This window comes from Hylobates moloch, unplaced genomic scaffold (genome assembly GCF_009828535.3).
Source record: "Hylobates moloch isolate HMO894 unplaced genomic scaffold, HMol_V3 SCAFFOLD_13, whole genome shotgun sequence".
NCBI classification, from domain to species: domain Eukaryota; kingdom Metazoa; phylum Chordata; class Mammalia; order Primates; family Hylobatidae; genus Hylobates; species Hylobates moloch.
The window spans coordinates 55,352,440-55,368,532 of NW_026652288.1; the positions used below are offsets into that span (position 1 = coordinate 55,352,440).

Here is a 16,093-nt window from a genome sequence, read left to right on the forward strand (position 1 = left end):
CCTTATACATAGGAATAACCCTATATACACACACAGTATAACCTTATAGGCATAGCCTCATCATTATTAGTATGTGACATTCTATAATTTTCAATGAAAATTTTCCTTGCTAGCGCCTTTTTCTTTTTTAAAAAATACATATTATTAAGATAAAAAAGCTACTTAAAACATATTCTCAGTTTTCTAAAAGCTGACCAACTTTTATCTCAAAAGCATAATATACCTTAAATGAAAGGATACATTATCAAAAGAAATATTTAAGACTACTCATTTCATTAAAATATGAAAATCTACTAACTAATCCTTACATAGAAATATGTTCATGTGCATCTGTCTTTATTGTATTTGAAGGCGCCAAGCAGTACTTTCAATAATCAAAGCAATTCTGAATGACCATAACTCACCTTACTTCAAAGAGATAAAAAAGCTTCTTTCAAGGAAGCAAATGAAATTATAGATTAAATTTAGAATTCTGGACAATGACCCTCCATATAATGACACTTCTAGAAGCCACTTTAGAAGCAGACAGTAGACAGGCCGGGGCTATTTCTACCCTGGAAGTACAATTGTGTAACTGGTCTTTATTAATGTAAGCCTGTACCTCTTGAGTTGAGTTCATATTTTAGGAAGTCATATTTAATCACTACTATATTCCCCATTATTAAATGAGACTGATCTTTAGTTTCCAAAAAATCTTTCCAATGTGCTGTTTGTAGAATGCAAGTCGGAGAAGGTTCAAAGGAAAACTCTTAACCCTGAAGACCTGAGATTCTCTTAACGATGTCTTTCACTGAGCAGATCTTTTAAGAAAATCCAACTTAATCCTTTTTTTTTCTTTGATAGATCATGCTTTCGGTGTTGTGTCTAAAAACTTATTGAGGTACCCAAAGTCAGATCAAGGACAGCTAACACCTATGGTGTATCAAATTGTTGCTCCCAACATGACCATCTGAAATTTCTAAGCTAGCACTGTTGTAAGAAGTGGAAACTCAAGATCCAGTCCAGTGCAGATTAGCGGCCTTATGTTTAAAGTGTATGCATACTTGCAACGCACATTCATTTCTCCTTAAATCTCCTTACATGTGTAGCCTTCTCCATTGGTAATAACATTTACGTCATCACCAGGCTTGTCGCATAAGTATCAAAGTACTTAGAAGATCTTTATGAACTTTACACTCCCCTAAGCAATATTTATTTTTAGTTTTCTAAGTATTTATGAACTTAGACTTAAAATAAATTGTTTTAAAATAATTCACACTAAAGTCATTATTTATCAAGGATTATAGTGGGAATAGAAATTATCTTACCTTCAAGAGGAGAATCTAGATATATTGATTTCTCTATTTGTGTTTTTAAGCATTTTTATATGCATTGAGAAGAAACAACAAGATCTTCAAATTGGCAGGTGTTATTAAATTGCTCCAGTCAGAAAACCTGTGCAATTGGGAGAGACTCAAGGAATAGCTTATGAAATTGTCAAACTGAGAAGAAAAATAGCATATGATTTTTATCAGAGATAAGCACAAGGTCATTTCTTTCAGAAATCAGAAAATCCAGACCTTCGATAAAAAAATGAAAGTCTTCAGTAATCAGGATTCAGGATTCATTTCTCATTTTTTCCCTGCTGTGCTGTTACAGCCTGAATAGCCAGAAAATATCAGGCATCGTCAGTAAAAGTATTAGAAGTGAAGCAGAAAACATTATATTCATTTATGGCTTTTACAACCTCAAGAAGGTTATGGAACTAGAGACAAACTAGAACACAACTTTCAAAATTATTAGCAGAGAGCATCTCTGTGACTCCCTCATATTTGTAATCTTCATAATAATTGTGGTAGGCACATGGAGTCCTTAGGACATATACTCATGTTCCTTTCTTTTCTGAATGTACGAGCCCTGTAAAACAAATTGCTTGCCTAAGACAATAACTTGAAAAGTTCATGGCAGGAGCCAAGTCTCAGTTCCTCTCATTCTTCTGATTCTGATCCAGCTATTTCCTATCTGAAATAGGATGGTGGTTATGTAATGTGTCTGAGGTCTATAAGCTATTGAACAAAAGTTTCAGCAAATTTCAACCAAGAATGAGGCAGCTCCCTTTGAAACATTTTGGGTTAACTTATTAATTAAATAAATTAATTCTTCATACCAGCGGTGGGGGCGGGGCGGGCGGAATTAACTTGAGGATTTTGGTAACCATCTATACGTACAACAAAAATGTACTGAGTGTCCCAAACAACACAGTGCTAATAGCACCAGAGCTACAAGAGTGAAAACTTGGCTTCTGCTTTTTAGAAGCTTCATGACTAGTCGAATATCTTATATACATAATAAACATAAACTATATTTTGAAGAGATTGGCAAATTCATGAGAATGTTTTTAAAATTAGCATTTATTCATTGCTGATTATAAGCCAGGTACACTGCCATCTTTCATGAATTGTCTCAAAATAATTCTGATAATAATCTTATCAGGTAGATTTTATTATCCCCATTTTATAAAGAGTGATATTCAGCTTTGGAGAGATTAAATAATTTGTCCAAAGGCACACTGATAATGGTACTGAGACAAGATTTAAATGACATAATGAAACTATTTGTTCAAAAGGAAGCTGGAACAGCACTCTCATCTTCAAGTTTAGTGTCAGAGAAGATAAAATGTTTGTGTGCCACTGTCTTTACCTCTCTCTTAAAAAATAACTGGAGGAGTGAATCATGGCTTAGATTGGGCAGAGACATTCCAGTGACCTGTAAGAATATTCATTCTTTCTAGCCACACAGATGATTATTAATTCATTTGAGGCATATGGCTTTGCACTGTGCTCTGTAAATGCTGCCGCAGTGGTGGCATGTGAATGATTCTTTTCTCCTCATCCTGCTGTGAGGTGTCACTCTTCCCTTCCAGGGAGAATAGACCACCAGGAATAACTGCTTCTCAACACGGCTGTTTGTGATAAATTTTAAACCAGTTGTTCAGATCCAATATCCGTGTAATTTATTGATTGATTGTTCTAGATGGTGCTGAGTGCCAGTGCTAGTCACATGTTTAGAAAAAAATCAACAAAAACTGGCTCAGAAAAGAGACTCATTTTCTCAACATCAAGAAGCTCTCCTTCACATTCAGACTCTTGTTCAAAAATCATTAGGCTCATTTTGTTTTCCAGACAACCCAGGAGAATGATGTACACAGATGAAAGACACAGCCACCTGTTCTCAAGCATTTGCAATCTAGCAGAACAAAAAGTTGTACCAAGAATCATAGCAAGTGTATTAAGTACCACAACCTTTATGGGGAGCTACAGGAACTCAAAAGAGGACCAATAAAAGCCAGGAGAGATGAGAGGTTTTGGCTTCCTGATGGAACTAACTGTGGCTAGGTCACCAAAAGATCACGCAAATTTTGATAGGACAAGAAAAGTAGAATGATGATTCTAGGAAAACCAAAAGCATATGCAGAGGCTTAGGGGCATGAAAGCACAGCTTGTTTGGGGAAGTGGAAAGTAGTTAACTTTTGCAACACATGGTACATTTGGAGAAATGACAGGAATGCACAGAAAATAATTTTAAATGAAGAACCTGATGATTGGCTCAGTATTATGGAGGCAAATATCTTTGTTTTGAATTAAAATGGAGATTCTGTTTCTGATTTTTTTTCAAGTAATGTTTTTTCAATGTTCTCAAATTTTCTTTGACTTATAAAGCAGCACAATGTAAAACAATTTTATTTTTCTTGTAGTTTCTGAGGAAGACAAAGGATTTGGACCAATTTTTGAAGAGCAGCCAATCAATACCATTTATCCAGAGGAATCACTGGAAGGAAAAGTCTCACTTAACTGTAGGGCACGAGCCAGCCCTTTCCCGGTTTACAAGTAATGTACCTCGCTTCTCTTTTCAGAGTGGAGTGTCAGAGTAATGATCACAGATCAGCATCTGTGAACTTGTACAGATATAATATAGTGCTTTCTGTAAATTCCATGGACATTAACAAAAATATTGGCATACAAACTATTAAAGAAGTTGTCTAATGCTCAAAGAGCAGATTTTCTTAAATATATGCAAATAATTCTCTTACTATTTTTTGCACAGATAATGCTACTGACATTTGACATTATCCACTTATAAACTGTATAATGGAAATCATGTTTTTAGGCCTATGAATGGTTACATAAAATTATGCATAATTTAAATATACAGATTTGAGGATAAAATGTTTTTGTTATGTACTGGCCTGGATAACTCGTACCTACAGATATGGATAAATTTTCATATTAAGTACATTTAAAGATCTTGCACAAATAACTGTAGAAAGCACCATCTTTTTCAACAGTCTCATATCTGTATTCCACCCAACACAGCAAATTTCTTAAATGTCTCTACCTATAGGAAAATCTATATAAACATACCTCTTACTATTTTTCTGGGTTACATATGTATGCTATCAAAAACAACTTTATAAAAAAGCAACAATGAGTTTTCCTGCTTCAGATGGGTCAGAAAAGTATACTAACAGTTTCTCATCTGATGCAAAGAATGAGATGCAAAAATCAACCAAATGCCAGTGGATTTAAATTTCACCTGTGCAATGGTTCCATGAAGACAAAACAAGTGACTGATGGAGAAATTGGGGGCTCTAGTGTGTTAATGTCACCTGACTTAATTGAAAGTTGTCACTCAACAAAGTTAATTTTAATATTTTTTCCTGGATACGAAACTTTCTATTATTATAAAAAGTTCTTATAAAAGAGAATATCCCCTTCCACCCATTTGATTGTAACAGTACTCAGTTTTTTCCTGCCTTTGGCTATAATTACAAAATTATTCTTAAGATAAAATAGGAATTTAGATACAAAATCACCATCCCATTGAAATTATTTTTATTGTTTCCATTTCATGCATGGAAATATGATATAAGTAGATATTTTATAAATTATAAATAACACATTTGTTCTCAAAATATTTGATGGGCTAGACTTATTTCCACCCATCAGCCATATATAATGAGAGCCTGTTTGTCACTGACATGGAATAGTAGAACTAATAGGATCTGTAGAGGAGATCCAATCCAAGAAAATTTTACAGGAGAGGAGCTGAATCCTGAATAAGTCAATTTGCTTGCTCAAGAACTAGTAAATCACAGATCCAAGACTGAAACACAGGTTTTATGATTTCCAGTGAGGTATGCAATTTTTTCATTATTCATCTATCTGGATAGATTGATAGAATCCCAAAAGCTCTTTCAGTGACACTTATTCTGTGACACTCTGTTGTAAACATTCACACAAGGGACCTTAGCAAATCAGTCTCTAGGCTGGAACAGAGGCAACCAAAAGAAAGGGCTGCTCTCAGATAATGTTCTAGAAATAGGAAAAGGCTATGCTTCTCCTTGCTGCCCCCATCCCCCCACCCCACAGGCACAATAAAAAGCAAAGCTTTGCTTTGCCAGTAAGTCACCAACTGCCTCTCTCAGGCTGCACCCAGCACTGAAATTCCCACTTTGAGTTTCGCCTGGTTATCCATACACTAATAGACAGAACTGGAGAAGACAGATAGATGTTTAATCTTGTTATGAAGACAGTCTGCATTTGACAGGAAAAAAAAAAAAAAAAGTGGGGGGAAAGAACAGAAAAAAAATCAGCTCATGATGCAAATAGTTTGATGGAAAAGAACATTTAAAGTTTTTAAAATGTACATAATTTCAGGACAAATTATACTAACCTTGGTAATCATCCAATTTTTCATTCATATAGTAGTTATATATTTGTAGCATGTTCTGTGACAACATGCTATTCATAGCAACATCCTGAGAGGTACAACAGGGTACTTTACTTCTGACCTACAAGCCTTGAGGCTTTCATTATCTTGCCCCATCCCAAAGAAACAAGCATTACAATAAAAAAGTATTAAAAGGGATTGTAGCAATAGTCTATGTTTCTGAAACTAGACCAGTGAACTTCTTCAAAGAAAGAAGAAGGTAATCCTTATATGATGTCACAAGCACAATCAGATCCATGTGGAGGAAGGTAAGATAATAAACAAAAATTTGGAACCAATATAATGAGGGAGAAATTACAAAAATTGGAGCTGCCCAATAAAGAAACCCACTGTCTTGACAAGAGCTAAGCAACTTAACGCCAGATGGTTCAGGCAGGGACAATATTGCCATCACCTGGGGGAAGAGGAAGGCTTTATTCGTTGGATTGTAATTTAGTAAGTTGTAAAAATGCAAAATCACAGTTTTCTATACTTGCTTTTAAATTATCTCCTATACTGCAAAATTTGTAACTAATAATGTTCCAGTAACTTTGATTTGACCACAGATATTCTAAAGTCATTAGGACTTTTGGGCATGATTATTACTCTAATTAGAAGTGGCCAGGGAATGAGTGATGTGGCCACAAGCCACTACTATTTGAGCGATTTGACCACAGATCTAGGCTTATGACTTTCCTGAGGACACGGAACTTTAAAGGATAAACCCTGATAAAGAATGATTATAATATTATACAGTTGGTTCTCTTAGTTGAGAACTATTTTCTACATGCATTCTTTTCATCATCACATCAGAAAGTTAGATCCCTGTTTCCAGTCTATTTATAACACTATCCCTATCAGTTAATGCTCTGATTATCTGCAGCATGTCTTATATTGTTATCATATTATGTGGTTGGGAAGAAAAAGAATTGTTCTTCTTTTTTTACTTTATTAAAAGTAATCTTTGAGTAATGAGAAAAGACATAAGTGACCACTAACTCTAGGCTGAGGAAAATCCAGTTTTACTTGTATGTTTGTGGCTCGGAATAAATTTTTAAAAACCCAACTGACTTTTATCATTTTCAAATTGTGTGACTGACCTCTAGTGGTCAGAATATGTCACTTATTGAGCAGAACCCAATGTCAATTAGTTTGTTTCATTGAAATTTAGAGTCAGATATTGATATTTTATATTTTATTTATGGTAGAACAATGCTTTTAATATTTTATACAGTATATCTGCATATGTATGAATCTAACTGGTGCATAGATGGCTATCAATTACATCCCAAGAAATCAATTTATGGAGAAAAACTCAACAAAATATTTGTCACTTGAGATACCTCACAAAAAAAAAGACAAAATACGTCATGTACTTTGACGTTTCCTTGTCTGTACTTGAGCTGAATTACAAATTATGGTCCTAGAGACTCAGAATTATGGAGTACAAAGAAATATCACCTGAATCATATTCTTAATTGTCTGATTTCACATGGAGCCGTCCCCAAATTATTTTAGAACTGTGTTGGCTCCGTAGAGTTTCCAGGTCTCATGACCTGTGATATGACCTTTGTGTCTTTTTCTCATAGATGGAGAATGAATAATGGGGACGTTGATCTCACAAGTGATCGATACAGTATGGTAGGAGGAAACCTTGTTATCAACAACCCTGACAAACAGAAAGATGCTGGAATCTACTACTGTTTAGCATCCAATAACTACGGGATGGTCAGAAGCACTGAAGCAACCCTGAGCTTTGGATGTAAGTAAACTGTAACTTTTAAAAAAGGGCAAGCGTGTTTAGGTGAGTTCAGCAAGAAGAACAATCAAGGATAGTGAGAGGAAGGCATCATAGATGAGGTGGATCTTACAAGATGAGTGGGCCCTGATTGTGTAATGGAGACAACAAAGCACCGCAAGGCATACTATGAATGCACTTGAAACAGTGAAAGATGATGTTGTCAAATAAAGGAGGCCAGCGTCTGAGGATCTTCAATGACTCTTTAAAAATTAGCATCAGGCTAGGCGCGGTGGCTCATGCCTGTAATCCCAGCACTTTGGGAGGCTGAGGCTGGTGGATCATGAGGTCAGGAGATCGAGACCATCCTGGCCAACATGGTGAAACCCTGTCTCTGCTTAAAATACAAAAATTAGCTGGGCGTTGTGGCGCGTGCCTGTAATTCCAGCTACTCGGGAGGCTGAGGCAGAATTGCTTGAAACCGGGAGGTGGAGGTTGCAGTGAGCCGAGATGGTGCCACTGCCCTCTAGCCTGGTGACAGAGCAAGACCCTGTCTTAAAAAAAAAAAAAAAAAAAAAAAAAAGGCATCAATGGAAGCACCAAGCCATGTATTATCAAAGGGGCACTATCACCCCTAAGGGGGTGAAAATTGGCTTTTGGGGGAAGAAAATGTCACATATGGCAACATAATGGCTGTGACTCTTCAAAGATCAACCCAATATGACAATATTGTATTCCCTAATATTTAATTTCTCATAGTAGGAGTAAATTTAATTATATTTTAGTTAATTTATTTTAAATTTAAATTACATGAAACATTTCTTTTAATTAGGGCTAATAATGAAAAACTGTGCTAAGCTAAAAATTAGAGGTTGTTTCGAAAGAAAATTTTACATTGGGAGATGAGTTGGACCAGGTGATCTCCAGTATGTGATTTAAGTCAGCACTTAAATCTTTTGCAAAATGAATTATAGGATGAAAACAATGTTTTAAGAAGTCCTTCATGTTAGGGTTTATCAGGAGGGAATAAGAGAGGTACAGGAAGAGAAGTAAGATTAAATTAGTGTGGTGAGAGTGGAAATGTAAATAACATACATTAACCATAAGGAAAGAATTAACAGGTTGCATTGCACAAAAGGAAAGAAGACTGTACATTTTTTTTCCAAGCAATGTCTAGTCAGAGGGTAGAAATATTCTGTTCTCGTTAATAATGTGATGGGAGCAAGAAAAACCAATTTCAAGGATGGCAGGAAACATTTAAATGGTTGCTTCACGTGCAGAGGTTATTGTGATATTGAGTTATCCAAGTTGAAATGTCAAGTAATATTGAGGATAGGGATGGCATTCAAGTAAGACACCAGGCCTAGAGAAGTAGATTTGAAAAGTCCTCTGCAAAAAAGTAACACTTAGAATAGATGAATTTTCAGAGGTATACACTTTATACTGAGAAAAGTAACAATTCAATGTTATAATTTGGGTGCTGATCACAGGTAAGTAACAGGAAGAGAGGCAGAAAAAAAATAGAATGAGTGTCAGTAAAATAAATGAAGAACTGGAAGAATATCAAGGAATCAAGTGAAATGTAAGTTCCAAATACATAGAAAAGAGTAAAGAAAATTAGAACTGAAGCAAACCCAGAATTTGAGAAGGAGCAAGAGATTGGTCACTTTCACGTTCCCTAACGAGGGTCCTGCCTTTCACCCTTATTCCTTCCCAATATCCAAGCCATCCCTCAGGAAGAGAAATACCCTTCAAATGAGTCCATTCCTCTGAGTCATTCCTTCTTACTTACTTTCTCTGGTAGGTCCCTGGGTTTGTCTGATTTCACTGTATTTCCAGATACCCTGACTGAGATTCTCCCTAAGTCTGAAACAAAAGTCTTTAGGATATTTGTGATTTTTCAGGGTTGTCAGAATTCTTATGCAGGCTGCTCCCAATATCCATAGACTTTGAGCTCATAACAGAACTTTTTAATAGTGTATACCAATCTCAGCAATGTAAGAACGAGGAGCTAACTTTACTAGGCTTCACCAAACCACTGAGAAGTGCTGTATCTCATGAATGAGTTATTCGCTGAAAGGTAAAATTGATGAATGTCTCTCTTTCTATTGACCAGACAGTGAATGTTTCTCTTTTTTTCTTTTGAAATTAGATCTTGATCCTTTCCCACCTGAGGAACGTCCTGAGGTCAGAGTAAAAGAAGGGAAAGGAATGGTGCTTCTCTGTGACCCTCCGTACCATTTTCCAGGTAAACTTAATTCCTCTCTATTAGCATCTATGAAACAAAATGGACAAGTTTCCATTTTCTTAGTAATAATGCTACATTATTAATAATCATGGCTCATTATTAATTAAATGAGACTGAATATTTGCATACCTTGTAATGTGTCACTAATTGTTATGGACGCTTCCTTTCTCAGCTCAGTCACCTGGCTCTAGTCCCAAGGATCTCTAATCATTTCAGTTTATAAACATATATGTATTGTATTATGTCGTCATTAAAGTTCCTATTCCACAGGGAAGTTCTGTTAGATTTTCTAGAAAATATTCCTGAAATAGAACAGTACCAAGAAAGGATGTATAATCAATCATTTTCTTAACAAGTTAGTGTCTATGAAATACTGTGAACTGTATGTAACTAAACACTAGAAGGGATAAAGACATAATAAATTATTAATCTCCTTAGGAATACCAATCAGCAAGAATAATCATCTACTTTATAAATGGGGCTAAATTAAGTGTCATCTGTTATGAAATTCAATTTTGAATCAATGTTTTCTGTAATTTTATATGGCTAGGACAAAAGCCACCAAAGTGCTAATTAAAAGATGAATTCCTCATACACTTTCACCAATTTTCATGTATTTATCAAATATCCCTTTGAAACAATATATAACTACCTATTTTCACAATTTAAAAATCATGTTTCTATTCTTATAGTTCTAATATTATGCCTTAAATTTGACTTTAAACATCTGCATAGAGAATGAAACGTAACAGGCTTTAAAACTCCATACAGAATTTTGTGTGGAATACATCAATCTGATGTGTGTGATGATTGCTTGATAAATATGGAGGTACATATAAAATTCAAAATTTGTAACACCCTTTCAATGAGAAAAGCGTTTTTTTTAAGGAACTATTGAAACTATATATATATATATATATACATATATATGTTTATTTATTTTAAAAACCTACCATTTTCATAGCGTTTCCCACAAAGTAATGACCAAAAGTATCCAGTGACTACATTTGACCATATTCAATACTGGATGGCCTTCACTGCATCACTCATTGACTCAGAAAATCTCTTAGGAGTATTTGTTATACAGCAGGAACAATGTATGCCACAGACGTGCCTCAGTGGAGCAAAACAGGAAAAGCTACCAGCCTTCAGAGGTCTTCCACTGGGAGAGTCAGAAGTTAATAAGATAAATGGCTAAAAGACATGGTATGTTAGATATTGCTAAATAAGGAGCTATATATATGATGCAAGGAATTGCAGAGAGTAAGTATTGAGGGGACGACTGAACTTAGGAGGAGCATCACCAGAAGGAAAGTTGGAATAAACACCGGAAGGAAGTAAAGGAGATAACAACATGAGTATCCTAGAGAAGAGCATGCCAGGCAGACGCTGAGGTCAGACTATGGAAGACCAAGGAAGCCAGGGTGGCTGTCATAGACTGAATAAGGCAGAGGGTAGTAAGAAATGAAATAAGAGAGGTACAAGAGCTGCATTATGGAGGACCTTATGATCCATAGCAATTATTAATATTTTGGCTTTTACTTTGAATGCAATTTACATTGGAGGGCTTTGAGCAGCGGAGACACATGACATGACTTAAGTTATAGAAAAGTGACTCTGGTTACTGTTTTAAGAAAGGACCTGGGGAGGACAAAAGTGGAAACAGGAGATCGGTTTGGGGGTATTGTAATAATTTAGGTAGCATATGATAGACCAGAGTGGTGACAGTGGAGGTGGGAAGATAAAGCCAAGCATATTCTAGATAAATAGAATATATTAAATTCTATATAGAAATCTAGGTATATTTTGGTTAAATTCTAGATATATTTTGAAGGAGAAGCCAAGAGGATTTGCTTGTTGACTTTATGTGGTATATAAGATAAATACAAGAGTTGAGGGTGGCATAAAAGTTTTTGCCACGAGCTCCTAAAAGAATGAAGTTGCCATTACTTCAGCTGAAGGAATAGGTGTGGACATGTTAAATGTAAAGCATCTGTTAAGCTTCCAAATGGAAATCAAGGTGGCAGTTCTACGTGTGTGTAGATGTTGGGGGTGATGGAATATCAATTTGTGATTCATCATTCAATAAGTTGTTTTCAAAACCATGGGACTGCAATGTGATTACCTAGACTTCTGGGGCAAAAGCAAGAAGTGTCATATATCTACCGATAAAAGCAACATTTCTTAAGCGTGTGCTGGCACTTACTGAAAAAATAATTTTATGGTTATTTATTGTTTAATCCAGTCTATAATCCGAGGAAAACAGATGGCTTTTGCAAAGATGGTTGATTTTATCATCTGTGTGGGGCTAGGAAAGACACAAAGAAGATGGTCTGTTGAGTCCTTGAAAGAAGTAGATCAGGGCTTAGCTCTTGATTGTCAAAATCACGTCTCATCCGTAAGTTGGAGAGTCAGGGTGGCTATGGCTGCAGTCTTGGTACAGCTTATTTTGGTGATGGTGGGTGGGGAAAGAGGTGAGAACATCAGTTCTGCCTCCCCTTTGCTGTATGACCTCAGGAAGTCACTTCACCCTATGAGGCCTTGGATCCCCCATTTAAAAATGGCAAGAGCCATTCCTACCTTTGTTGTAATAAGTCCTGACAGCTTCTAACAAATTGCAATTATTGTTTTGTCCAAGTGAATGGCTTTAAAAATAAGTAAGATTTGTTAAATAAACTTAGATTAATTATATTGCAAGTCCCACAAATGCAAAGGCCACATCTACTTTGTTTAGCAGCACTTGGAAGGTACTCAGGTTTTGCAAAATAAATAAATTAGAGAATCTACATTGGGCATTCACTCAGTCAGGTCAATTGTTCCATAGTCCAAGACTTATGTTCATATAACATCATGACAATAACTTCTCGGATTTAGCATTTATCCCTTATAAGGATCAAATACCATCACTTCTTTCATTCCTTTTCACACATCTCTTATGAGTGGGGCACAGGAAAATATCTTACATTTTAGAGAAATTGAGTAGTAGAGTGACTAATTGGCCTGATAAAAGACATACTGAGAATTAAAATTCAGGTCTTTGTATTCACGTAACCACTGAGGATTCAGGTTACTCTAAATGCATTTTGTGGGCAGTATCTTTCATACATTCTATAGTTACAAATGTCCTTTCTCTATAATGAAATACACACATTCTTGACATTTTTGGCTTTGGTGGTGGGGCAGGGGGAGTGGGGATTTAATTTTTAACAGAAATCTTTACAAAATTTGGATTTACATTTCAACTGAGAATAGGAAATATTATTTCAGAACAGAAAAGATCAAAGTCTTCTTTTAAATGTATTATACATATCAGCTTGGATGAAAGACTACTTAATACTCCTTTCTGAATGTGATACTTCTTTACTTATCCCAGGAGCCCTCATTTAAGAAATTTAAGCAGCTCCCTAAATATTTTCCTATACTAATTATCCTGTGACCCTAAATCAGCCAAAAGGAAACAAATTAAAAGAATTCAATTATTCACAGATATAAGTGCCTAGAAATATATGTTAACCATAATTCTGAGTTAGAGGCTAATTATGATAGTCTAATTTCTGCCTCTTTTTAACTGTATTTTGTTTCTTCAATAATAAACATATGCTGCTGCTTCTATAATTTAAAAAAATCAATGTTGAAAACCAAAAGAATATAATCATATTCACTGCCTGTCTTGATGTTGTATTTTGCTGGAGAAAATTACATAGCTACGCTAAATATAATGCCCAGGTTATTATTCCCAATTATGTGAAGCTTATATAATGTGCATCTCTGTTAGTTTTTCATAGTCATTGTGCTTTCACACTCTCTTTGAAAGCTTTGCTAGCCACGTTGAGTTCCCCAAAGCAAAATAGCCGTTTGTCGTGATTATTCATCTTTAAAAGAAGCCTGAGTGCTGCGAGTTCTTGGTTTTTCATGATTTTACACCTAAAATCCTATCTAGTCTGACCTGGAGAGATTCCCACTTACATTCTTCCCAGTAGAAATTGTCTTTATGTGATCAAGATGTTTTGAAGGGAATCATCATTTTTTGACCTAAAGGTATGCATTGCCCATTGTCTCCTCTTATGTATTTGTTGAATGACTCCTGGGGAGTCATTCATCAAAACAGAGAGGAAAGAAGGAATAGAAAACTATAGGAAATGCAGCAAATTAAGGAGGAAATTCAGTTTTCCATTTAACTAGTTAGTGTGTTCAGCCAAAGGAATTTCATATGGGTAAGAGTTACCATATGATACACCTCCTAATATTTAATTAAACCAGTACTACACTTTTCCCTGTTTCTGTGGTTTTCTTTTTTTTAATTTATTTTTTTATTAATTTTTTTTGCACACAAAACAATAAACATTTTCTAAAAATACATACAAACAAAAAGATGCATATCAAACATATTTATTAGGAAGGTTGCACACGGGAAGACGGGGAATAGAAATGGGGGGTGGGAATTAAAGAAAATAAATGAGAAAGGGACTTTGTATGGATCAATGATAATAACTCAATCCTCTATTTGACAAAGAAGAAGGAGCAGGAAGAGGAAGAAAAAGAAAGTGGGATAAAGGATCAGAAAGGGAGGAAAATAGAAAAAATTAGAGTATGACTCCAGGGTAGACCTGTTTTGTTGTCGCTGGGTTGGTTGGTTGGTTTGTCTGTTGTATTTTTCATATGTTTCGCCAAGTTGGCCAGGCTGGTCTCGAACTCCTAGCCTCAAGTGATCAACCTGCCTCGGCCTCCCAGAGTGCTGGGACTATAGGCGTGAGCCACCACGTCCAGCCCCCACAATAGGTTATGTAAGCTCATTTCTAACTCTATAATTTAAAATAGGTGTACACACACACACACACACACACACAAAAACCAGATAAAGTGATAATATGGTAAGTAATCTTAATTTTATTTATAAAATGCAGTACGGCAGATTAATCATGGCTTTGGAGTTATTAGATGTGGATTCAAAATCCCATTTCTTCTTAATAGTCATGAAATTCTAAGCAAGTTATGTAACCTCTTCGAGTTTCACTTAGCCCATCAATGAAATGAAAGCAAGAATATTAATAGTTTATAAAACAATAGAATAGATAAATAGATGGAACTGCTTAGTGTAATGCTTCTATTCATGTAAAATATGGTACCTATTTCAAAGTGTGCACTGTTTGTCTTGGCTTTCTCCCAACATTTGCTCTACAATGGCCTATATTAGATTAAGTGATAGCTTGTTACTAGCCCCTGTTAAATTATGTAACAACTTTGGGAGAAGCACTTAATATTTAGAAGACAATATTTTCTCCTAGATGATCTTAGCTATCGCTGGCTTCTAAATGAATTTCCTGTATTTATCACAATGGATAAACGCCGATTTGTGTCTCAGACAAATGGCAATCTCTACATTGCAAATGTTGAGTCTTCCGACAAAGGCAATTATTCCTGCTTTGTTTCCAGTCCTTCTATTACAAAGAGCGTGTTCAGCAAATTCATCCCACTCATTCCAATACCTGAACGTAAGTATTGTATTTGTTACACTCCGTTTTTGCAAGGTTGTCTACATATGGTATGCTTACCGTAATGAAAAGAAATATCCAGTGACGACTAGCTGGCTTTTCAGGAAGGACAATATAGAAGGGGGATGCACGTTGACGGGGCCAAAGGCCTGGTCCTAAGCTTTTTGTGTTGAGAAGATTCAGCTAATAAAATTGCTGTAAGAAGGTTAAGTTCGGATGAGTTGCCTCTAGCTCGGGAAGTACACAGGGGACTGATACCTTAGTCCGGTTGTAGTGTATTGGTTACAGTGGAAATCATTGACATCTACTTTTTGTTTTGTGGCCATTCCTACTTCTTAGTAAGCTCATGAAGAAATCAAATGATTAGTAGATCAAAACAAACAATAGTAATTGTAGAATTTTTTTTAAGTCATTTTGATTATTTTGGTATTTTTAAGGAACTATTTGCATGATACAAATAAGTAAACAAATGGTCTTTTCTAATCTACATAATCAGCATGGGGTGCTACCCTGGTAGCACCATGGTGGATGACCACTGAATCTGATTGGCCTCTCCCCAGGCTCCAATTGAACTACTTACCCTTTAAAAAGCACTGCTGCTTAAGAGAATCAAATCACAGTATACTTGCTTACTTTACATTATCTCTATCCAAGTCCTTCTGCTATATTAATATCAGCAAATTCAAGCTCATGAGAGCATACCAGCTTCAGATTAACAGATTTAGGTTTGGCTCCTGCCTTTACCCCTAAGTACAGTGTGATGATGGGAAAAATGCCATAATACCATTGAGGTTCCATTTTTATTTTTCTCTGCAAGACAACACTCACATAATTGGTATTCAAAAAATATTGTTGACTTTCTGGCTC

The 16,093-nt window shown here is 35.6% G+C and overlaps 1 protein-coding gene across 9 annotated transcripts in view; it reads left to right on the top strand.

The window, feature by feature from the left end:
- The window catches only part of CNTN1 (contactin 1), a 402,152-nt gene that overhangs the window by 229,524 nt on the left and 156,535 nt on the right, over nt 1-16,093 (top strand). For all 9 annotated transcript variants that reach the window (XM_032173711.2, XM_032173712.2, XM_032173709.2 and 6 more), the window contains 4 exons: nt 3,734-3,866; nt 7,338-7,510; nt 9,639-9,734; nt 15,020-15,226. In XM_032173711.2, the coding sequence (XP_032029602.1) occupies nt 3,734-3,866; nt 7,338-7,510; nt 9,639-9,734; nt 15,020-15,226 (609 nt within the window). The remainder of the gene's footprint in view (nt 1-3,733; nt 3,867-7,337; nt 7,511-9,638; nt 9,735-15,019; nt 15,227-16,093) is intronic.